Source organism: Mandrillus leucophaeus, unplaced genomic scaffold (assembly GCF_000951045.1).
Source record: "Mandrillus leucophaeus isolate KB7577 unplaced genomic scaffold, Mleu.le_1.0 Scaffold252, whole genome shotgun sequence".
Lineage (NCBI taxonomy): Eukaryota > Metazoa > Chordata > Mammalia > Primates > Cercopithecidae > Mandrillus > Mandrillus leucophaeus.
The window spans coordinates 2,336,073-2,360,126 of record NW_012102610.1 but is presented as its reverse complement, the minus strand read 5'-3'; the positions used below and the strand labels follow the sequence as shown (position 1 = coordinate 2,360,126).

Here is a 24,054-nt window from a genome sequence, read left to right as displayed (position 1 = left end):
CCCTTACAACTGACCTTAGGACAGAAGCTATTTGCCTAGCTGGTACGTGACACAGCAGGAACTCACAGCCAGGTTTCTCTGACCCCGCTGCACTGCTAGACCCTGTATGGTCAGTTCTGCACCTCACTAAGGGTCACTCTGGGGCTTGTGTCAACACTCAAGCCCAGATCCCTGCAGCACTGCAGGTGGGTGGGATGAGCACCAAGAAAACATTCCTCTGGAGTAATCAATATCAGAAACTGCAATGGGGCATGCTGCCTCCACACCCAGGATATTTCTAGAAGCAGCCAAGGAAATAAGAACCTACATGCTCTGGTTTATTAAAATTGGGCAATGCATCTAAAGGAATTTAAAGCATTTGGCCTTATCTTCCTTGTTTCTTCGTATTAGTTTTCCATGTAAATTAATAACTAGTTAGGTATCTGGAGTTGGCAAATACTGATATTTTCAGGTAAATGGTACTGGGGAGGATGGCCACGAGGGTAAAAAATGGGGAACATTGTCCTCTTGTAGGAAGGAAACCACAAGTGTCTGGAAAACAACGTGCAAAGTTCACCTTCTTTCAAACTCCCATTTGAACCTTCCATCCACAGTGCTGATCACAAAGCCCTGTTGCACTAGTCTTCTTGTCATTTAAATATTCATTCAACATTTATTGAAGACAAATTCTTGGCCAGGCCCTGTGCCAGGGGTTGTGAATATGGTCTCTGTCTGTAAGCAGCAATTTGTCTCATGGAGCTTAGTGTTCTTCAGTCCACTCTGTTCAAGTACCCTGCCCTCCCTGGAAGCTCTGAGGACCCCGATACCCACCCCCAGCTTAACAGCCCTCTTGTGTTGCCCATCTCCTACCTAGACCCCTCGAGAGGACTCAGGCCCAGTCAGCCAACAAATCTGAGCTCCACCCATACTGATCCCCACACAGGTTGCTCCAGAACCTCCTGGATTCCAGAGCAATAGCTTAAAGTCAAAGTGTCAGTCTGAGGTGTGTTCTAAGAAATTTGTTACTAATAGCAAAGTACCAAAGGGACTTATTTTCCTATAAGTTGGGGCAGACTAAAAGTTTTCCTCTGTAATAGGCATTGTGTCCAGCTCCATTCCCCCTTCCCTCTGGTTTCCTTTAGAGAACAACCCCTCCCTCTACACTCAGACCACACAGTTCACGTGGGGATAACCTTGCTCTTAGTTCCAGGAATGGACGTGTGACTAAGGCCTGACCAATCAGAGTCCCACATTCTCAGGGCCGTAAAAACCAGCCCACAGCTGGGCACAGGGACCAAGCAAGGAGGATGAGCCCACTGCAGCTGGAGGGCAGGTAGGCTGGAAGTCTGCATCTGCTACAGGGAGGAGCTTGCCCGTGAACGAAATCCACGTGGTTCAGCAGAGCTGAGTGACAGAGAAACATCAATTGTGCTTCTTGATCTAGCCAGGATGACTTCTGAAACTTTTATTAATTTTCTACATTGAACATAGCTGAGCATTACTCACACCTCACATCTGTTCAAACAATGGAACATTCCTCGCCTCCTGGCAGCAGGCTAAAAGCAATATGGGCAATAGCTAAGTATTATTTGAGACAGGGTCTTGTTAATGTTGCCCAGCCTGATCTCCAACTCCTGGGCTCAAGTAATCCTCCCACCTCAGTCTCCTTAGTGGTTGAGTTTGCAGGTGTGCCTCACCGCACCCAGTTTAACTAAGTAATATACACAAAATTAAATTAAAGGGTGTGTGAAACCACTTTCTGCCTCTTAGTGTGTAGAGGGATAGTAGTCTAGTTTGGGCAAATCTTCAAAAATCACATTTGAAATTTGAAAATCGTCCATTTGTAGCTAATGATTAAGTTTAACTTGGGATACTCAAGTTACTTTTCATTTTGGGTACATTCCATCTCAAATATGTGGTCCCATATTTTGTCCATTTTTCTTTGTGGAAGGCAATGGCAATTCATATCAGCTTCTTTCATAAAACCACCAAGACAGGGATCCAGGCATGACACCTGCTGGAGAGGCTCCCCTTAGGCTAATCTGACACCTCGTTGCAGAAACCACCAGTCACCAGCTCCAGTGACCACGGCCATCCAGCTGGCTGGAGCCGAGTGCTCTGCAGACTCAGAAGCCCAAGGCGTGGCTCCCAGGGGCCCTCACAGCATAATCCCTCAGTGGACAGCACCCCTGCAGAGGAAACCTCAATGTGGACCATGGCAGGGTCCTGCTTGAGCTGTCTCTTGTGGATTGAGTCCCAGCTCTAAAAGGACTCACACATTGCCTCCCCTCCCTCCATTTACTAACACACAGGTGGCTATTCTGCTGTTAACCTTTTATCGTCCCTCCCCCTGTATCTTAGCAGCTAGGAAATGAAGTGGGTTGGTATGTTGTAGTTGGATGTGCATGTGAGAGTAACAATGTCAGATATTAAGGTTCATGGGTTTTAGAAATGTGTATAATCAGTCCTCATAGCCAAAAGTTTTAGTGTAAACTATCAGTTCCCAGAGAAAAAGGAGAAATGTAACTAAGAATGAAGAGAAGAAAGTGTCCAGAAATTCAGTGTGACTATCAGAAACCACTAAAAATGAATGTAGCGCTGGGGAGAACTGCAGACTGGCAGAGTGAGGCCAGATGGCCTGTCACACCACACTGTAGTGAACACTAGGAGCCAACAGACTGCCCAGAGCCAAGGCCTTGGCACCACACCCACACCACAGGCTCACACAGGTAGGAGGCAGGCAGGTTCAATCTTGCTGCCATGCACTAATAACCACAGGTGGCTTGAGGTCTTTGAGGTTGTTTCTTCTAACATTCTGCAGGAGGGAGTTCATTTTTCAATAGTGAACGGGCTGCTGTAAACAGGTCACCTCCTGGGACCACTACAGTTTAAGGACAAAGTGTGGGGATAGCACAAGTGAAGGGAGGGTGTCTCTCCTGCCTCCTCACCTAAGATGAAACCTCCATCAACTCACCCACACTTGTTTTTCTCCACTCCATGAACTTGCAGGGGCATGTACCATTAGTAAGGAAAATAAAACCTTTTAAATATGTCTACTGAAAGCATCTTTCTTGCACAAGGCTTAAAGTACTGTGCATTTGTGAGCATACTGTGCTTGATAATGAACACACACACACATTCAGCTCATTTATGGACAGACCATCCACAAGTTGGATTTTCTACATTTCAAAATGGAATGACCATAGTGGAGAAGGCCAGGTTCTAAGTCCTGTCTTGATAAAGTTGGAGAGATTGTAACATGCTTTTCCTTTTCTCTTTAGGTTTTAAGCATTATGTGCTGACTGAAGCTAGAAATAAAAATAACTTTGCTTTTAGCCAATTTCTGCTTTACTGTGCCACTGAGACATGTTGTTTGAGACCCCTCATCATTAATGGCCAATGATCCAAGAGTAGAAAAATGGTTTGAATCATAATTATAAGCAGGTATGACCAAGCTGAACCACGTCTGACCTTAGAATTAAATCCGGCCAGAGAAAAGAGAAATCGTGGTTTGTTCTGTCTTCTATTGCAGGGTTAATGTTTACAATGTCCGTCTGCCCCTTTCTCCCATATTTGGGTGCTCTTCCCCATGCTCCTATGGCATCCTGCATGTGCATGATTCTATCAGCACTAATCTTACTGCCTGCAATTGTTGGTTTAAACATCTGCCTCCCCAGAAGATTTGAGGGCAGAATTTTTTTTTTTGTTGGACACAGAGTCTCGCTCTTGTTGCCCAGGCTGAAGTGCAATGGTGTGATCTTGGCTCACTGCAACCTCTGCCTCCCGGGTTCAAGTGATTCTACTGCCTCAGCTTCCTGAATAGCTGGGATTACAAGTATGTGCCACCACGCCTGGCTAATTTTTGTATTTTTAGTAGAGACGGGGTTTCACCACGTTGGCCAGGCTGGTCTCAAACGCCTGACCTCAGGTGATCCACCTGCCTCCCAACTGCTGGGATTACAGGCGTGAGCCACTGTGTCTGGCCCAGACAGCATTTTGGTAAAACTCTGGTTGCCAGCACTCAAACCTGGTGCCTGAAACACAGTAGGTGCACTGCAAATGTGTGCTAAGGTAAGACGTGGGCTCACCTTAAATCATTTACAAGACAGAAGACGGCACTGAAAAAAATCTACGAGGAAACACCAATTTAAAGAAAAAAAAATGAGAAAAATATCTGTGAGAATAATGGAGCAAACAAGTCCTGAATAAGAGTTCTGCATCTTGGTGGTCATATTTATTGGAAGAGCTTAAGAAAAATGAAAATACCATTTCACTTAAGAAGTTGTGAGTTATCTGCAAATCAACTCATTTCAGGCGTGGAAGAATCCCCAGAATTATTTCTTAATATCAAAATGTATGCAGGTTTCTCTTTTGAATGTTTTGTACATTTAGAAAGGCCACTGTACAAAGTCTCCTGTTTTCCATACAGGACAAATTCTTTGTTTCAGCCAACTCTCAATGGAGGGGCAACCAGGACAACGCCATCTCCCCGGACAAAGAGCATTGGAATATTCCGTTTCGTTGACTAGAAAAGAAAAAAAAACAGAACATATTTATACAATTGTGTATTACTGCTTATTGTTTGTGACAGAAATGTTAAAAAATGGATTCATCATGACACAAAAAAATTGGATTAAAAAACCTGATCACTTACCTTGGTAGCACCAAGAACCAATTTATCAACTGCTTTCTTTCGACAGTCGTGGCAGAGACTGGAGCTACCCATTAAAACTCACTCTCCTCCTCCTGGGCACACAGCTGGACTATGTTTCTTATTCTTCCTTGCAACCAGATGTAGCCATCGGATTGCTTTAACCAATGTCAAGTAAACAGAAATGGCAGGACTATATCCAGACTGACCCAGAATGCCCCTCTGCGATCGTTCCTCTAACACTAAATGAACTAAGATAATGGCGAGAGCTCAGGGATGGCAGAGCCACTGATAGGCAAAGCCTGGGTCCCTGACTTACCACCTGGAAGAAAGCTATTGTGCAGACCTAAACCCCACCAGGGCTATCATGTGGACAAGAGATCAACTTCTACTTTGCTGAGTCATTATGTGTTACTTCTGTGTGCTATTGTGGTCACACATATGGAATGGATACCTTGACACATTAGCTTAGTGGTCAGGCCTTGGGCAGTAGAGAAACACATGAATGTTTGAAATCCTAATATTATGCATTGGCAAAATATTAGATAAAACTTGGAATGTAGCCCAAGGGGCTCCTAAACTTACGAGCTCTGGGAGAAGAGGCTGGAAAAGCCAAATGTTAGTAGGTGTTGCTGTTAGCCTAATGCATTTAGCAGGGCAGTAGAAAAAAACAGAAAAGCTCAGGCAAGAACTAGTTGGCTTTCAAGCAGAGATGAAAAGAAACAGGATTCACAGGGTTAGAAAACCCACTGACTTTTAGACCACAAGTTACAGAAGTAAGTATGAAAAAAGGCTTTGAGAAACAAGGCCCAGTAAAATTCCCCAGGTAAACAAACTCAGCTCTGAGGCAAAGATCAGATTAAGGGTGTTGTCTTTCCACCCAAACTTTTGTAGCAAATGGCCTCAAGGTAGTCAACATTAATTTCAGAAAGCAGAACAGGGGTGAGAAACTGAAGAAATAAAGCAGTCCTATAAACTATGCCTAGGGAAGAGCTTAGACAGGTTACTGGCCCTTTGAATTGTTTGGATGTAAACAGTTCAGAAACCTATGTTCCAAGTTTTTAAAGAAATTGCATTGCCAAAGAAACCATCAGCCTGGCCAAAAAACAAAAACAAAAACAAAAAACAAAAAACCTTTGACTCCTTGAGTCTTCCAGCATAATAGAAGTTGGCCCTGAAAGCTCTGCAGACCCCATTTAGGGTTGCCATATTTTGCAAATCAAGATGTAGGACGCACAATTAAATTTAGTATACGTTCCAAACACCGGATGGGACATATTTCATCTAATCGGGGGATTTCTGCTGCTACCAGGACAGGGAGCATTCATGCCCTCCCAGTGGGATTCATCACTGTTAGGGACCAGTAACTGTCTTATGTTTCTCATTTCTTCCTTCTCTGAAAGAGAGTTTTTGTGGTGGATATCCTGTCCCTGCTGTGTTTATCATGAATGTGGGAGGGGTAAATTATTCATCTTCTTTGGGGTATGGGTGTCTGTACAAGTGACCACATGTAGTCTGACAGAGAATTGAAAGTCACGCGGCAGTCCTGCACCCTGAGCTGGATATCCTGCTTGCATCCTTTGGGGTAGAGATGTGTTCTGTTTGGGAAGTAGGATTCTGCAACACCCACTATTGTTGATCTCTGCAGCAACTTGGCCCTCAAACTGACAAAGCTCAAGACAGCCAAGGGCACACAGCTTTATACAAAGGAAACACAGCACATGCCCGCTGGGCAGCGGCAAGTGTCTCAGCAGAAGTCTTTACGGCATTCCAAGGATTCTTATCTAGCTACCCAAATGACTTCTTAGTTAGCAGGTAGGTGCAGGAGCTATCCTGGCTTAACTGCCCCAAGCTCCACACCAGAACCAGTATCTTTTATAACAGTTCCATAAATGTGGCTTCATAGTCACCAAGGAGGGGGCACACTCCACTACAAGGGTTGCATTGCTCTCAGGAAAAACCATTGCTATGGGCTCCTAACTGTATTCAGAGCTCATTCACAGTTCTCTCAGTTCAGATGCAGTTTACAAACCAGGGGCCTCTTTTTAAAATACAGCAATATTTTTTATTAACACAGCTGATATTCCAATTTTATCTGTTTCTAGGGAAAATGAACTGGTAAGTTAACCCATGGTCATTTTTCCATAAAGAATTTTTTTTTTAAAGCCCTTTGCTCACAGGGATATATAGACACTGGTTGCCACGGGGGCAGACTATGGCAGAAACTGCTAGCTGTTCATAAAAATTCCTTCTTCCTTCCTAGGCACACAATTCTACTGTATTTCCCAGGCTCCCTTACAGTTGGGTAGGGTCATATCACTGAGCTCTATCCTAAAAAATTTAAGAGGTGTAGTACTTCCAGGCTGATTCATAAACTTCTCATGTACACTCCTCCACTCCTTTTTGCTCCCGCTGGCTGGATGTGAAACAATGACAAAAGACTTAGGGGTTGGAGGAGCCACAAGACACAAGGAGTCTGGGTTCCTGAATGACTGCGTGGAGGAAACCTACCTAGAATAATTATGTCATTGAGAAACAAACTCCAGCAGTGCAGAGCCACTGCACATCTGTGAGTCTGCTGAGCCAGTACATGTTTAGGGGGTACCTGTTACCATAGTCTAGCCAACACAAACTAATATGCCCACAACAGTATACTTTCAACAACCCATATGTGAGGACTCTCCCCTGGGCTGTCTGGTCATAACACCCAGGCAGGAGATCTGGCTACAGATAAATAATTCCTGAGAAAGAAAAGGACTCTAGTACAAGGAGTTCAGTGTGTAAACTTAAGTGCTCTAGGTTAAAAGAAAAAAAAAAGAAAAGGATGCTATAAACTCAATATCAGAGAAAAGTATTAAATGTTCTAGTACTGGTGATGAATTTCACCCAGAAATTTTTTTTTAAGTGTGCATGTGTGTCCGATAGGTGACAAGGCTTGGATCTGCAGTCCTTGCAATGAAACAGAATCCTCTGTTTAAAACTTAGAGTCAACCTGCAATGAAATCTGAAGTCCACTCATACAAACATTTGCAGTGCCCATTATGTGTCAGGTACTATGATAGGCATTAGACATGGGGAGATGAATAAAACATGGACTGTCCTCCTAGAATCCCCATTCCAGAAATAAAAAGAGAGAAAGTATGAATTTATTCTGCAGGTATACTCTCACATTAAGAAAAGGATAAAATTGAGATTTCTCCTCTCTGGACAGGCTATCTCTGTAAAAAAGGCAGCAGCCCCAGTCAGGAGCTTATAGCAGACTTAAACGTCTCTGCCTGATGGCTCTGAAGAGAGCAGCAGACCTCCCAGCACAGCATTCGAGCTCTGCTAAGGGTCAGTCTGCCTCCTCAAGTGGGTCCCTGACCCCCAAGTATACTGACTGGGAGACGCCTCCCAGTTGGGGCCAACAGACACCTCACACAGGAGAGCTCTGGTTGGCATCTGGCAGGTGTCCCTCTGGGTTGAAGCTTCCAGAGGAAAGAACGGGCAGCAATCTTTGCTGCTCTGCAGCCTACGCTGGTGATACTCAGGCAAACAGGGTCAGAAAACTCCAGCAGACTGGCCGCAGAGGGGCCTGACTGTTAGAAGGAAACAAACAAACAGAAAGAATTAGCACGTCCACCGAAAGACCCCATCCGAAAGTCACCAATATCAAAGACAAAAGGTAGATAAATCCACAAAGATGGGGAAAAACCAGCACAAAAAGGCTGAAAATTCCAAAAACAAGAACGCCTCTCTTCCTCCAAAGGATCACAACTCCTCGCCAGCAAGGGAACAAAGCTGGACAGAGAATGAGTCTGACTAACTGACAGAAGTAGGCTTCAGAAGGTGGGTAATAACCAACACCTCCGAGCTAAACGAGCATGTTATAACTCAATGTAAGGAATCGAAGAACCTTGAAAAAAGGTTAGTCAAATTGCTAACTAGAATAACCAACGTAGAGAAGAACATAAATGGCCTGATGGAGCTGAAAAACATAGCATGAGAACTTCGTGAAGAATAAACAAGTATCAATAGCTGAATCGATCAAGTGGAAGAAAGCACATCAGTGATTGAAGATCAACTTAATGAAATAAAGAGAGAAGACAATATTACAGAAAAAAGAATAAAAAGGAACAAACAAGCCTCCAAGAAATATGGGACTATGTGAAAAGAACAAATCTACATTTGATTGGTGTACCTGAAAGTGACAGAGAGAATGGAACCAAGTTGGAAAACACTTTTCAGGATATTATCCAGGAGAACTTCCCCAACCTAGTAAGACAGGCCAACATTAAAATTCAGGAAATATACAGACCACCACAAAGACGCTCCTCAAGAAGAGCAACCCCAAGACACATAATCGTCAGATTCACCAAGGTTGAAATGAAGGAAAAAACGTTAAGGGCAGCCAGAGAGAAAGGTCGGGTTACTCACAAAGGGAAGCCCATCAGACTAACAGCGGATCTCTCTACGGAAACCCTACAAGCCAGAAGGGAGGGGAGTGGGGGCCAACATTCAATGTTCTTGAAGAAAAGAATTTTCAACCCAGAATTTCATATCCAGCCAAACTAAGCTTCATAAGTGAAGGAGAAATAAAATCCTTTACAGATACGCAAATGCTGCGGGATTTTGTCACCACCAGGCCTGCCTTATAAGAGCTCTGAAAGAAGCACTAAACATGGAAAGGAACAACCAGTACCAGCCACTGCAAAAACATACTACATTGTAAAGAACATGGACATTATGAAGAAACTACATTAACTAACGGGCAAAACAACCAGCTAGTATCATAATGACAGGATCAAATTCACACATAACAGTATTAACCTTAAACATAAACGGGCTAAATGCTCCAATTAAAAGAAACAGACAGGCAAATTGGATAGAGTCAAGACCCAACAGTGTGCTGTATTCAGGAGACCCATCTCACATGCAAAGACACACATAGGCACAAAATAAAGGGATGGAGGAATATTTACCAAGCAAATGTAAAGCAAAAAAAGCAGGAGTTGCAATTCTAATCTCTGATAAAACAGACTTTAAACCAACAAAGATCAAAAGAGACAAAGAGGGGCATTACATAATGGTAAAGGGAACAATGCAGCAAGAAGAGCTAACTATCCTAAATATATATGCACCCAATACAGGAGCACCCAGATTCATAAAACAAGTTCTTAGAGACCTACAAAGAGACTTAGACTCTCACACAATAATAGTGGGAGACTTTAACACCCCACTGTCAATATTAGACAGATCAACGAGACAGAAAATTAACAAGGATATTCAGGACTTGAACTCAGCTCTGGACCAAGCCGACCTAATAGACCTCTACAGAACTCTCCACCCCAAATCAACAGAATATACATTCTTCTCTGCCCCTCATTGCACTTATTCTAAAATTGACCACATAATTGGAAGTAAAACACTCCTCAGCAAATGCAAAAGAAAGGAAATCTTAACAATCTCTCAGACCACAGTGCAATCAAATTAGAACTCAGGATTAAGAAACTCACTCAAAACCACAAATACATGGAAACTGAACAACCTGCTCCCGAATGACTACTGGGTAAACAACGAAAAGAAGGCAGAAATAAAGATGTTCTTTGAAACCAACAAGAACAAAGACACGACGTACCAGAATCTCTGGGACACATTTAAAGCAGTGTTTAGAAGGAAACTTATAGCACTAAATGCTCACAAGAGAAAGCAGGAAATATCTAAAATTGACACCCTAACATCAAAATTAAAAGAACTAGAGAAGCAACAGCAAACAAATCAAAAGCTAGAAGACATGAAATAACTAAGATCAGAGAAGAACTGAAAGAGACACAGACATGAACAACCCTGAAAAAATAATCAATGAATTCAGGAGGGTTTAAAAAAAAAAAAAATCAACAAAATAGACCGCTAGCCAGTCTAATAAAGAAGAAAAGAGAGAAGAATCAAATAGATGCAATAAAAAATGATATAGGGGATATCACCACTGATCCCACGGAAGTACAAACTACAATCAGAGAAGACTATAAGCATCTCTATGCAAATAAACTAGAAAATCTTGAAGAAATGGATAAAGTCCTGGACACTTACACCCTCCCAAGTCTAAACCAGGAAGAAGTTGAATCCCTGAATAGACCAATAACAAGTTCTGAAATTGAGGCAGTAATTAATAGCCTACCAACCAAAAAAAGTCCAGGACCAGACAGATTCACAGCCGGATTCTATCATACGTACAAAGAGAAGCTGGTACCATTCCTTCTGAAACTATTCCAAACAATAGAAAAAGAGGGAATCCTCCATAACTCATTTTATGAGGCCTGCATCATCCTGATACCAAAGCCTGGCAGAGACACACACACAAAAAAGAAAATTTCAGGCCAATATCCCTGATGAACATTGGTGCGAAAATCCTCAATAAAATACTGGCAAACTGAATCCAGCAGCACATCAAAAAGCTGATCCACCACGATCAAGTCAGCTGCATCCCTGGGATGCAAGGCTGGTTCAGCATATGCAAATCAATAAATATAACCCATCACATAAATAGAACCAGTCACAAAACCACATGATTATCTCAATAGATGCAGAAAAGGCCTTCAACAAAATTCAACACCTCTTCATGCTACAAACTCTCAATGAACTAGGTATCGATGAAACATATCTCAAAATAATAAGAGCTATTTATGACAAACCTACAGCCAATATCATACTGAATGGGCAAAAACTGGAAACATTCCCTCTGAAAACCGGCACAAGACAGGGATGCCCTCTCTCACCATTCCTATTCAACATAGTATTGGAAGTTCTGGCCAGGGCAATCAGGCATGAGAAAGCAATAAAGGGTATTCAAATAGGAAAAGAGGAAGTCAAATTGTCTCTGTTTGCAGATGACATGATTGTATATTTAGAAAACCCCATCGTCTCAGTCCAAAACCTCCTTAAGCTGATACGCAACCTCAGGATACAAAATCAACGTGTAAAAATCACAAGCATTCCTATACACAAATAACAGACAAAAAAAGAGCCAAATCATGAGTGAACTCCCATTCACAATTGCTACTAAGAGAGTAAAATACCTAGGAATACAACTTACACGGGATGTGAAGGACCTCTTCAAGGAGAACTACAAACCACTGCTCAAGGAAATCAGAGAGAACACAAATAAATGGAAAGAGATTCTATGATCATGGATAGGAAGAATCAATATTATGAAAATGGCCACACTGCCCAAAGTAATTTATAGATTCAATGCTAACCCCATCAACCTACCACTGACTTTCTTCACCGAATTGAAAAAAAATACTTTAAACTTCACATGGAACCAAAAAGAGCCTGCATAGCCAGGGCAATCCTGGGCAAGAAAAACAAAGCTGGAGGCATCACACTACCTGACTTCAAACTATATTACAAGGCTACAGTAACCAAAACAGCATGGTACTGGTACCAAAACAGATATATAGACCAATGGAACAAAACGGAGGCCTCAGAAATAACACCACACAGCTACAACCACCTGATCTTTGACACAAAGATCTGACACAAGAAAGAGGGAAAAGATTCCCTATTTAATAAACGGTGTTGGGAAAACTGGCTAGCCATATGCAGAAAACTGAAACTGGATTGCTTCCTTAAACCTTTTATAAAAATCAACTCAAGATGGATCAAAGACTTACATGTAAGACCTAGGACCATAAAAATCCTAGAAGAAAATGTGGGCAATACCATTCAGGACACAGGCATGGGCAAAGACTTCATGTCTAAAACACCAAAAGCAATGGCCACAAAAGCCAAAATTGACAAATGGGATCTAACTAAACTAAAGAGCTTCTGCATAGCAAAAGAAACTATCATCAGAGTGAACAGGCAACCTACAGAATGGGAGAAAATTTTTGCAATCTAGCCATCTGACAAAAGGCTAATATCCAGAATCTACAAAGAACTTAAACAAATTTACAAGAAAAAACCAACCCCATCAAAAAATGGGCAAAGGATATGAAGAGACACTTCTTAAAAGACATTTATGCAGTCAAAAGACATATGAAAAAATGCTCGTCATCACTGGTCAATAGAGAAATGCAAATCAAAGCCACAATGAGATACTATCTCATGCCAGTTAGAATGGTGATCATTAAAAAGTCAGGAAACAATAGATGCTAGAGAGGTTGTGGAAAAATTAGGATGCTTTTACACTGTTGGTGGGAGCATAAATTAGTTCAACCACTGTGGAAGACAGTGTGGCGATTCCTCAAGGATCTAGAACTGGAAATAAAATTTGACCCAGGCATCCCTTTACTGGGCATATACCCAAAGGATTGTAAATCAAGCTACTATAAAGACACATAAACATGTATGTTTATTGCGGCACTATTCACAATAGCAAAGACTTGGAACCAACCCAAATGTCCATCAGTGATAGACTGGATTAAGAAAATGTGGCACATATACATCATGGAATACTGTGCAGGTATAAAAAAGGAGTTCATGTCCTTTGCAGGGATATGGATGAAGCTGGAAACCATCATTCTCAGCAAAATATCACAAGATCAGAAAACCAAACACCCCATGTTCTCACTCATAAGAGGAAGTTGAACGATGAGAACACATGGACACAGGGAGGGGAACATCACACACCAGGGCCTGTCGGGAGCTGGGAGGCTAGGGGAGGGATAACATTAGGAGAAATACCTAATGTAGGTGACGGGTTGATGGGTGCAGCAAACCACCAGGGCACGTGTATACCCATGTTACAAAACTGCATGTTACGCACATGTAACCCAGAACTTAAAGTATAACTAAAAAAAAAAAAAAGATAAAATTATTTACAGCAGAATAGGTTTAATTAGCAAAATACTGGAAATGGCTATCTGTCCATCAATAGGAAAACAGTTAAATTATGGTACATCTATACAATGAAGTACCATAAAGCTAAAAATGAAAGCACAAGGAAGCTATGTATGAAAGGGAAAGAGCACTGAGATAAAAAAACAGGGGAAGGGAGAATAATTAACATTCATTAGCACATGCATAAATACATGAGAAGATTCTCAAGAAACCAGTAACAGTGCTTATGTCTGGGGGTGGGGTGTAAAGATGATGAACAGAGGATGGGGTGGAAGACTTTTTACTACACTGTGTTCCTTTCTGCATTTTGTGATTTTAAGACTGTGTGAGTCTAGCATCCATTCAAAAAGTTAAATTAAAATGGAAGCAACTTAAAATGAGTAAGAAAAGAAATATGTGTTAAGTACTATAGGGTGATATGGACCATGTGGTCTCAGCATGGACCATAAAGAGTTAGCTCTGTATAAGGTAGCAGGTCTAGAGCTGCTCTAATACAAGTGCCACTAGTCAAAGGTGGCTCATTAAATTAAAATTAAATAAAATTAAATGTTCAGTTCCTTAGTCACACCAGCACCCACATCAAGTGCCAAATAGCCACATATGGCTCACAGCTCCTGTAATGACAGCTTAGATAGAAATTTTCACTACTGCAGATAGTTCTATTATTACAGTGCTAATCTACAGAAAGGTCTAGAAGAGCCATCTGATGCTGTAGAAGACCTTCAGGCAAGCAGAGGGAGCAGAGGGCTCAGTTACAAAAGGGTGCAACGTCCCCAAGAGAAACTGTCTGGTGAACCAAACTATGAGGTGTTTGGTGAAGGAAGGTAGTACACATGATGGACAGCCGAAAAAGTAGGCTGGGTCAAATAACACAGACTGTTCACAATCTGTAAAATGGAAACTCCAATTATGGAGGACCAAGAATCAGAAGAGTAAGACTGACTGCTTTCCATCTTCCCATTTATAAGTCAGCAGTCAAATTAATTATTTAGAAGTCAATTATGTAAGTTATAGGTGGAAAAAAACCCAACAACCCTATGGTTTATGGGTCCCCCATACTGTTTTGGTGATAACGTTGATGTTCACTAGTTATTTCAATAGACGAGAGAGAGAGCAACATGTAAAATCGGTCAAGGTAAGAAACCATTTAGTCTGGTTTCCCATCTTGGTTTCCCATCTTGGAGATGAGTAACAAGAGCGCACAGGACAGTGAAGTAGTTAGTCTCCATGGCACTGAACCAGATGCAGACACTCTCCATAATATCACTGTCTTTCCTTTCTAAGTCTATTGTTAATACACATTTACACACTGAAGTATTCTCAGTCATCCAAAGATTCCATTTTAAATGTTTTACCCAATACATCATGGCAATGTGAAAAAAACTCATTAACTTAACAGACTTGGCTGACTGTTCTGCAGCTGCAATTCTAGGCACAAGAGAGATCACATGCACGCCAGCACACAGCGTTCAGGAGCGAACTAGTCCCAGTAGTAAAGGCAGCAATTAATCTTAATGGAGGTCAGTAACTACTGAGACTGTTATAGACACTCCACCCAGAGAAATGCACATGTGCACAGACACATAGCACCTTCAAACAGTTTCAGGAGGAACCGCACTTGGAGCAGACTACTAGGGATGACAGAGGTGGACCTTGCTGTTGGTTCACTGCAAACATGGAGTAAGTGGCAGTGTTCCCTTCTCTGTAAGAATAGACACCACAGTTGAAGACTCATTTCTGTCACAAGCAGAATTCAAGACAAGAGCATTAAAATGCTTATGAAGAGTCTACTCCCACGGTAAAATTCTTACGTTAATAATGTACCATGAATAAAGCAGAATATTAAAGCTGCATAGTCCATATTTTATCACATTTAAGATATCATTTGTAAGCTTAGTTGAACCGAAAAAGGAAAAATTTTGCCAATTAAATTATGACACAATTCTTTTTTTATCACATCACCTGTAAGATGCAATCAGATTTTTGAGATGCTAAAATTTAAGAAAAAGTGCATCTTAGAATTGGTACTTATGATTGTGTCCATGTTAAGAAAACAGTAATAACCACCAAACAATAGTTACTAAATGAAATTCCTAATGGGAAAAAAATGCAGATTTTAAAAAATACTATTCTTTCTTGGAGAAATAAGCCAGCAAAAATACATAAATAAGTAAGTAAAATTTAAAAAAAAAGAAAAAAATGTGAAATGTTTACACTTAGGAGAAAGAACACTAGCAAAGGAGTCAGGTGTGGTCAGAGAGGAGGAATGCCAGGATAAAGCAGAACTACAAAATCCAATGAAGGCTAACAGTTTAACAGTTACAATGTGCCTGTCACTAATCTGAAGGCTTTTCATGTAGCCCTCAATGAATCCTCTATGGTTATATGAAGTAGGTCCTATTATTATTCCCAGTTTACAGACAAGGAAACACATTCACAGACAGGGTAGGTGAGCTGGCCCAATTAAAAAGGTGGTAAGCAAGGGAGTCAAGATTTGAATCCATGTAGTCTTGTACTCTGAGCCCACATTTTAACCAGTATGCCCTGGCAGGCTCAGAAACTGGCTTCCCAAATCTTAAAGATCTCTCTGCTACAGCCTGGCACAGTGGCTCACACCTGTAATCCCAGCACTTTGGGAGGCCAGGAGTTCAAGACCAGCCTGGCCAACATGGTGAAACCCTGTCTTTACTAAAAACACAAAAATTAGCTGTGCGTGGTGGCACATGCCTATAATCCCAGCTACTTGGGAGGCTGAGGCACAAGAATTGCTTGAACCCGGGAGGCGAAGGCTGCAGTGAGCTGAGATAGCCATTGCACTCCAGCCTGGGTGACACAGGGAGACTCTGTCCTAGAAAAAAAAAAAAAAAAAAAGATCTTTCTGACAAGATCATTGGTGATACTAATAAATGTGATTTTTTTAAAACATTGAACAAATAAAATGAATCTGCATAGCTCAGTGAACTATTTTCTAAAGAACCAGTGCCTGATATAACCAAATCATGCATGAGTAAAAGATCCATTTGAAGTGCAAGGCAGATTAATGAATTTTCACCTAACAAGAGTACAAAAAGTTTACTGTTATCGTTTCAGATTCCAGACTGCAAATAACCCTTGACTGACTACCACTTGTTCAGTTTGGGTGTAGTATCAAAGGTGGAACATCCACAAAACATACTTCTTCCTTTCCAACTACTTATCTGTGTGGTCAGATTTGCTTCATTTACAACAACATCTCATGATACATTTAATGCAGAAAAAAGATATAAGAATCTTCCAGCTGTCATTGATTAAGCCGAGCATTAAAGAGATTTGCAAAAACGTAAAACAAAGACATTCCTCATTAGACATTTTGTTTTAGAAAATATTTATTGTTCATAAAATGTTACAGTAACATGTGATAGGTGTTTTGGTTTTGTTCTGAGAGAGTCTCACTCTGTCCCCCAGGTTGGAGTACAGTAGCACGATCTCAGCTTACCGCAACCTCTACCTCCCGGATTCAAGTGATTCTGCTGCCTCAGCCTCCCGAGTTGCTGGGATTGCAGGTGCCTGCCGCCACGGCCGGCTGATTTTTTGTGTTTTTAGTAGAGACAGGGTTTTGCCATGTTGGCCAGGCTGGTCTCAAACTCCTGAACTCAGGTGATACACACGCTTTGGCCTCTCAAAAGTGCCGGGATTACAGGTGTGAGCCACTGTGCCCGGACTTTTTTTTTGAGATGGAGTTTCACTCTTGTTGACCAGGCTGGAGTGCAATGGCACAATCTCAGCTCACTGTAATCTCCACCTCCAGGGTTCAAGCAGTTCTCCTGCCTCAGCTTCCCAAGTAGGGGGGATTACAGGCATATGCCACCACACCTAGCTAAGTTTTTGTATTTTTAGTAGAGACAGGGTTTTGCCATGTTGGCCAAGCTGGTCTTGAACTCCTGACCTCAGGTGATCCACACGCTTCGGCCTCTCAAAGTGCTGGGATTACAGGTGTGAGCCACCGTACCCGGCCTTTTTTTTTTTTTTTTTGAGACAGAGCTTCACTCTTGTTGACCAGGCTGGAGTGCAATGGCACAATCTCAGCTCACTGCAACCTCTGCCTCCAGGATTCAAGCAGTTCTCCTGCCTCAGCCTCCCAAGTAAGTAGCTGGGATTACAGGCATATGCCACCACACCCGGCTAATTTTTTTTATTTTTAGTAAAGATGGGGCTTCACCATGTTGGTGAGGCTGGTCTCAAACTCCTGACCTCAGGTGATCCATCTGCCTTGGCCTCCCAAAGTGCTGGGATTACAGGTGTGAGCCACGATGCCCAGCCAGGTTTTTTAAATGAATAAATATTTAAAAACTTTTTCAGTTTCAGTTTCTAATAAATTAAGTATTAACAGATCAAATCCATAGAAAATGAAAGAACACTGTCCACTATTACTGTTACACACTACTATACATAGCCACCTTGCATTGTTGTATCTCACTGAATCTGGGAACCCTATGAGGTAAGTGGTAGTATTCCTGCTTACCAATGAGAAGTCGGCTAACTTAATTCCCTTGCCCAAGGTAGCCCAAGTAGGAAGTGGTCAGACCAGTACTGGCAACAACGTCTGTCAGATGCCAGAATCCCTGCATTTAATTGCTGTGCTCTATTGAGTCCATAAGTAGGTGTCAAAACATGATGCGCTTCCCATAAATATGAGTTAAGCTGTTTGACAGAGAACAGGTGATATTTGCAAAGCAATGAATAGAATTGCATGACTTACTTTATATATCTCTTCATATGTTTCTTCATCAATTTCTATAGTAGTCACAGTTTCTTCCACGTCTCCCAAGATCATATTTAAATGTTGATCATAAGCCTCAAGTGGGAGGGTAAAGAACCAAGAAATTTAATAATCAAATTATGAAAATGATCAAGGCTTAACAATATGCAAATTGCTCAATTACAACTAAGGCATTTGATACTTACATCACAAACTTTTACATGCAAATAAAAAGTAATCCTACTGTACTAATACACTGTTTCTTTACAAGTCATTTCAAATGATTACTTAATTGACCTGATAAAAATATAAAACTGCTCATATGGCCAAAAATAAATTTACTCAAAATCACTTGAAATTATTTTTAAAGTCTCCACCCCACTTGTTATCTAAGGCAGTCACATCATTTATAATATTTAATTATGAAAAACAGCAGATCCATCTTCATCATTTATCAGTAGACATCCTTCAAATTCACCTATAACAATGTGACAAGAAAAATACAGTAAAGAAGATAAAATCCTTTGTTTACTGGTAAGATGATGGCATTGCAGTCTTCTAAAGGCACACGGTAGACTACATGTTGCAGAGAGAAAGTAAGTAGAGCAACACCCTGCCCATTTCTAACCTATCCAAAACTTAAATGCACCTGTGGGCTCAATCAATAAATGTTGCAGCTAAGATATTCAATCCAAGCTCCAAAGTTCATTCATTTTACTAAAAGGTGCACTTTAAAGCTGGGACTTTGTTCAGAACTCAAGTTTACTTCTAACAACGTGTTACATGGTTCACCTGCTCACATCAAAATAAAAGTCACTTGTCAGCCACGTGGGGAACTGCTTTAAGCAGGGCACACTAACAAGAGCAAAAATGTGTAACTGAGGGGCACAAAACAAACAGAAAGTTGGGGCCATTTAGGATAGAGACCATCAAGTTTACACAGGGAACTGAAGAAGCCTCCAAGGGCCACAGACTTAAGTAATTAAGCTCAATTCCATTTGTATTCCCGAAGTTACCACTATTCCTTTCCTGGAGTCTCTCTTCCTTTAAGGCCAACTGTAGATTGTCTCCCTGGGTCCCTATTTCCTTTCCAAGCCCAGAGGTTCTTTATCGTTAGGTTTTGTGGAAGGTGGAACCACAGTACTTAAGAGTGGGGCTCAGGTCAGACAATCTAGATTCAAATTCTAGCTCTCCCTTTACTGGCAAGTGACTGTACCTTTCTGAGCCTGAGCTTCCTACAGTGCAAAGCAGGAATAATTAGTATGTATCATCACAGGGTTGTTATAAAGATTAAATCAGATATCACACACAAAATGCTTAGAATAATAGTAGCTGGTCTATAACTAATGCTCAATAAATGTTAGCTATTTTTAATCACTTTAGGGTAAAGTAGCAACACTAAAAACAACACACTTAGGAAAGCAACAAGTCATTAAGGAGAGGCAAAATCTTGAGGGTACTCTATGAACAAATGGGATTACTTCAAGGGACCAATTCTACAGATATTTTGCAGATATGCACAAATAAATATGTAAAAAAAATGCTTACTGAAAGTATTTATGTAAGTATTTGTAGCAAGAAATGAAAAAAAAATCGATCACTATCATATACAGAATCCTAGGTAGTCATTAAAGAGAACAAATGAGAATTAAATGCACTAATGATCAATAATCTCAAAGAAAGATTAAGTGAAAAAAAAAAAGGTGCTGAAAAACATGTATAGCAGGATCCATGTTTTGTAGAGGTAGGGTGTACATAGTGCAAGTATGTGCATATGTACATATATGAATGTATGTGTGTAAACATACAGAAACAGTAACCCAATTTTTAATTTTTTTATTTTTATTTTTTGTAGAGACAGGATCTCTCTATGTTGCCCAGGCTGACAACACAGAGAACTCCTGGCCTCAAGTGATCCTCCTGCCCCAGACTCCCAAAGTGCTGAGATTACAGGGATAAGCCACTGCACCCGGCCAAGATAATCCAATTTTTAATAGTGGTTACCAGTAGAGGAAATGGGATTTCACTTTTTACTCTATATATTTTTGTGCTGTTTAACTTTTCATAATAAAACATATATTTGTGTTTTAAGTTTAAAAAACATTTAAGAATGGAGGACAAATAAATGTTATTTACAAATAAACAGAAGGGAAAAATGAAGGGAATAAAAATGTTCTATAATAAACATATTTCTATTAAAAGAAAAAATATTAAAAATGTGAATACATGCAGCTTCATCTGGCTTATGGAAACATGGGTGATTTTCCACTACCCTCTCTTCCTTCAAAATACCTTTTCACTCTGGACAGGTTTTACATTTCAAGGGAGTGGGGGTGGGAAGGAATCTGATTTCAAGGTAACTTGATAAATTTACTCACATGTAATCTGCCTCGAAGCTCTCGGTCATTTCTCATCTTCACATAAATTCGCTCATCTAGGCTGAGCCTGATAAGATCCAGGGGCTCCTCTACAGTGTTGGTAGTTTGTTGCTGATAACAGAAACAGGTTTAGTAATATAGTACTAGAGATAAAGTAGTGCTTAAATCACTGCTATGCTGTATGACCATGTGCAAGTTATTTAACCTTTTTCTGCCTCAGTCTCCTAATCTGTAAAATGGAGATAATAGTGTCTACCTAATACTGTTTTTATGAGGCTTAAGTGACATATATCAAGGCTTAGAACAGAACTTTTCACATAGTATGTGCTATATAAATGTAGATTAAAACACGCATACATAAGAAGGAGTTACACAGCAAAATAATCATGACTATACCTTGTTCCCTCAAAATCCAAACTGCCTGACCCAATTTCAGGGTATAGGGTCTTAGGAACTTTAGCTTTATCTCAAATATTATGTAATCATAGGAAAAACACTCACTTAATGCATACCATATACTAGTCAGAATGCCAAGTAGAGGTGTAGGTTTATGGGAAGATTATGAATTCAGTACAGGTTGAGGTTAGGCTGCCAACTGGCCAGTAAGATGAATATTTAGTAGCCAGAATAGAACACTGGTTCAAAGCACTGGCTTAGCCGGGCATGGTGGCATGTGCCTGTAGTCCCAGCTACTCCGAGGCTGAGGTGGGAGGATTGTCTGAACCTGGAAGGTGGAGGTTGCAGTGAGCCAAGATGGTGCCAGCAAGCAAGCAAGCACTGACTTTGGAGTCAGGCAGTCCGGGTTCAACTCCTGGCTGTGACCTGACACTTATGAACTGAGATTAAAAATCATGCCATCTGTAATTCTCAGATTCTTCATTTGTAATTGAGAAAGCCACAACCTTCCTTCGGGATTCTTATGAGGATGAAACTAGTTAATGCATTTAAAACAGTGCCAGGAAAGCAGAAAATATTAATACTTAGAAATGGTTCCTATTGGCTGGGTGTGGTGGCTCACACCTGAATTCCAGCACTTTGGGAGGCTGAGAAAGGCAGATCACCTGAGGTTAGGAGTTTGAGACCAGCCTGGCCAACAGGGTGAAACCCCGTCTCTACTAAAAATACAAAAATTAGCCAGGCGTGCTGGCACGTGCCTGTAGTCCCAGCTACTTGGGAGGCTGAGACAGGAGAATCGCTTGAACCAGGAGGCAGAGGTTGCAGTGAACTGAGATCACGCCACTGCACTCCAGCCTGGGCGATAGAGTGAGACTCTATCTAAAAAAAAAAAAAAGAAAAGAAAAGATTCCTACTAATATTATATTATTAAAGAACTGCTGGAAACACTGGTTTTAGAGGTCAGGGCTAGGATGACTTGGGGTCACCCACATGGAAGGGAGGGTTGCAGCCATTAAAGAGTTAGATGATTCAAGGAGAGCTTCTTTAGTAAGTACACAAGGCCAGTGGAGGAAGGTAACTGAATTCGTAACAGGAGCTAAAGATTCAAAAGGCCCGATGAGACAAAAAAAATAACCTAACTCAACTGGTCCCTATGTCCCTCAGTTCAACAGGTGTTTGTTAAAGGATCAGATAACCAACTGTTAGATTACAATGATACAGAAATCACAATCTCCACCCTCAAGGAGCTCATTCTAATGTGGATAGGCATATGAATAATTATAATACTGTAAGAATATGCACATGACAGAGCTCTACTGCTACCTAAGCCTCTGTCTGGGATGCTCACTTTCTGTTCTTTTCATCCTGTAGCTTTATACATTGGCTTTTAAAAGAGGCCTCCTCTGATCATCTAACTCATTCACTCAAATATTTGTTGAGTATTTCCAGCACTGTTCTAAACCCCAAGGACAAAAGAATGAACAAAACAAAATCCCCACTGTTATGGTACTTACATTCTAGTCAGGAGAGATACACATTAAACAAAGATGCATACATTTAATATGAAAAAATAACGTTCTATGAAGAAAAATGAGGCAGGGTGAGCAGAGTAGGGGGAGTGCTATTTGGGCAGAAGTCCTCTCTGAGGAGGTGAGATTTCAGTAGAAAGTTTAAGTTGTAGCATGATCTCCAAAGATATTTGAGGAAGAAAAAGACCAGGTGAAAAAGCTTCTAGGACCATCTGTTATTCTGCATATCAGTTCCTTGTTTCCTTCATAGCACATCACAGTTCCTATAAATCTTACATATTTATATTTATCTGTTCTCCTCGCGAATATAAGCTCCAAGTCATGGCAAGGATCACTTATATATCGATGTCAGTGTCCCTGGCTCTTAGAACAGTGTCTAACCATACAAAGCTGATGTTCACTCTCTCTGCTGAATGAGTAAATAATTGTTGTGCTCAGTAATGATAACAACTCCTAACTTTATTATCTGGCTTTCTATTGGAATCCTGACAGCTCCGTGAGGTAGGCACGCATAATAACTTACAGATTTAAAAAAACGAAGCGAAGAGTGTGATGAATAGTCATCAGGTGGCCTTCTAACGGAAAAGACCTCAGGGCCTGCAGCAAAATTCGGACAGGGGTGTTTACGGAAAGGATGGGGCGGATTAGGCCGTGTGACTTGGAAAGAGGAGGCGCGACTGGCCATTTTTCCTGAGTTTGGAAAATGCAGTTTAGTACAAGAAGCGGCTCCGAGCCACCGCCTTAAAATTCACTCACCTGGTCTACGTCGTCCGCCATGTTTCAAACCCTGCGCCCTTTCACGCCTCTCGCGAGAACACAAGAGCAACGCCGAGCTCCGGAAACGTGATGCTACAATACACCGGAAATAGAAACCTGTTGTGCTCTTGCCTGCTTCCCGCGGTTTTTTAGTGGCCACGGGTATGGGGCGGAGCTTCCTTTGGGGGCGTGACTAGGCCTCCAACGAAGGGGCGTGGCCAGACGCGCCCGCCTCGGGGCGGGGCCTGCGTTCTAACGCATCGCGGTCTGGTGCGTCACTCGCGAAGTGGATTTTTCCCCGACAAGCAATATGGCTCGGAAGCGCGCGGCCGGCAGGGAGCCGCGGGGACGCGAAACGCGCAGCCAGAAGTCCAAGGCCAAGAGCAAGACCCGGCGTGAGGAGGAGGAGGGTGAGAGCGTGGCCCAGCGGGCTTCGCGGGAGACTCTGCCGGTGGGCGGAGGAGGCCCAGAGGCAGGGGCGGCGGGAGTCCAGACGCGGAGGCCGGGTGGAGGTTGCTGCGCGCGTTCCGCGCAGTGGGGGCAGCACGGCAGGCCGCGGCCGGCCCTCCCCGCTGTGCCTGCGCCTTTGTCCTCTGCACCCAGAGCGGCTTCCCGTGAGCCTCGCCCGACCCAAGCTTCTGCGTAGCTTCTTTTCCGCTCCCCGTTGTCCAGAGGATACAGCGCAGATGTTCAGGGTTGAACGCGGAGAAGGCAGTTATTTGTGTCCCAGGAAAACGGACGGACGGACCAGGACGTTGAGTGATGCAGTGTGCTGACTCCCGAATGATAACTTCAGCTGAGTCTCGC

General features: G+C 41.8%; 2 protein-coding genes across 4 annotated transcripts in view; one reads left to right on the top strand and one right to left on the bottom strand.

Annotated features, from left to right (window-relative positions):
• Positions 1-4,188: 4,188 nt before the first annotated feature.
• On the bottom strand, positions 4,189-23,769 carry LSM3 (LSM3 homolog, U6 small nuclear RNA associated (S. cerevisiae)). The gene is made up of 4 exons (XM_011983625.1): positions 23,248-23,769; positions 20,567-20,677; positions 18,189-18,284; positions 4,189-4,504 (listed from the first exon to the last, which is right to left on the bottom strand). The coding sequence occupies exons 1-4, from the start codon at positions 23,266-23,268 to the stop codon at positions 4,424-4,426; spliced, it is 309 nt and encodes a 102-aa protein (XP_011839015.1). The 5' UTR covers positions 23,269-23,769; the 3' UTR covers positions 4,189-4,423.
• XPC (xeroderma pigmentosum, complementation group C) overlaps positions 23,346-24,054 on the top strand; it is a 33,987-nt gene continuing 33,278 nt past the window's right edge. For 2 of the 3 annotated variants that reach the window (XM_011983629.1, XM_011983628.1), the window contains exon 1: positions 23,515-23,657. In XM_011983629.1, coding sequence (XP_011839019.1) covers positions 23,558-23,657 — 100 coding nt within the window. In that variant the 5' untranslated portion in view covers positions 23,515-23,557. Of the gene's footprint in view, positions 23,658-24,054 lie in introns of all 3 variants that reach the window. The other variant, XM_011983626.1, reaches the window with a different exon arrangement.